Source organism: Abrus precatorius, unplaced genomic scaffold (assembly GCF_003935025.1).
Source record: "Abrus precatorius isolate BTA unplaced genomic scaffold, Abrus_2018 Scaffold5, whole genome shotgun sequence".
NCBI classification, from domain to species: domain Eukaryota; kingdom Viridiplantae; phylum Streptophyta; class Magnoliopsida; order Fabales; family Fabaceae; genus Abrus; species Abrus precatorius.
Window position 1 is genome coordinate 4,826,797 of NW_020874395.1, and position 2,643 is coordinate 4,829,439.

Genomic DNA, 2,643 nt, shown 5'->3' on the forward strand with positions numbered 1-2,643 from the left:
GCAATTTTTATAATTTCACTTTTACTTTTTGATAACTTGCAAGTTGCAATTTTTGATCTGCAAAATTTGATTTTTGACAACATGAAACAATTGTTTACATGATATATAAAAATGCATCTTTATAAAAGACTATATTAAATTAATATTGTTATATTCTCGTAATTTAAAATAACCATAATTTAAAAAATGACCCTAAAGAGGAAAAGAAAAAAAAAATTAAACAATAAGAGTTAATATAAAATTATGCTTTAAATTAAATTTAAAAACTTAAAAATATAAAATTAAAATAATTTAAAAAAATTTATAAATATTTTTTCTTTTATTTAAAAACTTTCAAACAAATCTTTAAAGTAATTTTTAAAAATTAACTTTTAAAGTTATAATTTTTTTATTCCATATTTACTAAACAATTTTATTAATTTATTTACACACAATATATATATATATATATATTACACAAAAAAAATAACAAACTTGTCTTACAAAAATACTCTAAAATTCGTATTTTCTTAATTTAATTTTTAAATTTTGGATTCAACTTATATATGATTTGCATTATATTGGATCTGAACATACTTATACTAAAACACAAAACGCTTATTATGTTTGGCAACGCATCTCAGTGACTGCGCAACATCGCTTGGATTCAGCAATGGCTTCGGCGCTTCAGAAAGTGCTGAGAAAATCAGTCCCACCCTTTCCATTCATCACCGCCTTTCGTCCCTCCCAATCACCAAACCCCATTCTCGAATTTCACAACCCATCCTCTCCTACTTCACCAGCCCCAACCCCAGTGACGCACCACTCCGCTCCTTCCACCCTCATATTTCCCACTTTCCCTTTTGGGTTTTCCCCAAAACCCCTTTTTGCAAGTGGGTTTTTCTTCCCCGAGGAATCGGTGTCCGAAGAATCTGGAACCCTCTGGGCCGATAGCGTCAAGAAGAAGCGCAAGAAGAAGATGAACAAACACAAGTACCAGAAACTCAGAAAGCGCATGAGGAGACAGACTTAGGTGAACCGTCGATTATTTTTTCTGCCTTTTATTTTTGTTTTTTAAATTACTTTTTAGTGAGAAAAAGAATGAATGAGGGAAGATGTGTTTAAAGATTTATTTTGGTTAATCACGATGTTGTTATTGTACTTTATTTGATGCTTCACAGTCTTGTGTCTCTTAGATGGATGATAATTGTCCCTTTGTTTTTGTTTTCGCTTTATTTGTGGTTTCATGATTATATTATCCAGTGCAGATTACAGAGGGGAATAAATAAAATTTGGTGGGTTATCAGTGGCATAATTGTAGTTTGTTTATGATTACGCCTTATGCTTCGACTTTTATATATATGTTCTAACGCGTTAGCAGGATCTATTGTTTCTGCTCTGTGATTATATTTTAAGTGTCGATATCGATTTTTGACTTGGCAGTTAAGCTTGTATCAACGAGGATAAAATCTTTCTTTCTTTGTTTTTTATCTTGTTTTAATTTGCTAGATTTGTGCATATGGGCACGGTATCTTATGACACCAAACACTCGTTAAGGAGGATGACTGGACGAGGATCTGGTTTGTGGAGTGAAACTTTTACCCTTCACCTGCCTTGGTGTTTGCACCTCCTATGTAGATTACATAGGAATTGCAAGCCCTAGGGTATGATAGGGGGGAAGGTGTTCTGGTGGAGGATTGAACCTTCGATGTCAACATCGAGTCAAATCTTAAATATTTGCATTGGTGCTAATTGAGACAGAAGCTTGTTTTTTAAGTTAGATTAAGTCTATTTTCTATTTTGTAGTTCTGTTCTTAAATTTCAGTCGCAAAAAGTTCTCAGATTACAAGTATGGGCAACAATGAGTTATTTTACTTTCTTTGATTTTATCCTTGACTTTTCTTTGAGTTTTTTTGGAATCAAATAACCTCATCCAATTTTCTATTACTTTAAAATTTTAAATACAAGATCCAAGATCCAAGGTTATGCAGAATATAGAAGTCTTCTTTGTGTGTCAAGTAACAGTTTTAGAAGTTGAGTCAGTAAAAATTACATATTGTAGCTACTCAAGAGTTGTTGTTCTATGTATTTGACAAGTTAATTAATCCTACAAAAGTCCAATCTCATAATTATGGGTCTAAGTGTTAAAGGTAGTTCAAAAGTCATTATTTAAGCCAATTAAGAGTCTAGTCAGTTCTAGAATAATATATTGGGGGGGGGGGGTTCTATAAATTGTGATTCTCTATGTTATTTCAACAGATTGAGAATTCGGGAAGTATATTCAGAATATATCTTCTAGTGTTTCTTTTTGACATAGGATTTAATTGTGATCATATCAGATTTCAATCCTTTCAAATTAATCCTTTATCCCATAGATATACTTAACCTATGTGGGATCCAATTGCAAGGTATTGAAAGTATGGGATTCTAGTGTGGGGTTTGTAATGCCTTGGGTTCTCTAACTGTAATGACTAGCTTTTGTGGTGAGGTTCTCCCAAAGTTCTTATCAACCTATTTCCATAATTTGCCTTAGCTTAAACCCTTGATGTAAACTAATTCTTGTTCCTGATCTGCTCACTAGGGCTGTCACTGGAAGAATAAACTTCAACTATGTTAGACAGCATTTTTGTGCGATGTACTGACTATTGCTTAACTATTTCTAAC

General features: G+C 32.2%; 1 protein-coding gene across 1 annotated transcript; it reads left to right on the forward strand.

Moving 5' to 3' along the window:
* Window positions 1-574: 574 nt before the first annotated feature.
* On the forward strand, window positions 575-1,279 carry LOC113867966. Its single transcript, XM_027503496.1, has one exon. It carries the CDS (start codon window positions 653-655, stop codon window positions 1,010-1,012), a length of 360 nt encoding a protein of 119 aa, XP_027359297.1. The 5' UTR covers window positions 575-652; the 3' UTR covers window positions 1,013-1,279.
* Window positions 1,280-2,643: the final 1,364 nt, after the last annotated feature.

Bases quoted from the DNA above. Each gene is read 5' to 3' on its own strand.
- LOC113867966 (XM_027503496.1), top strand. From the start codon at position 653: ATGGCTTCGGCGCTTCAGAAAGTGCTGAGAAAATCAGTCCCACCCTTT.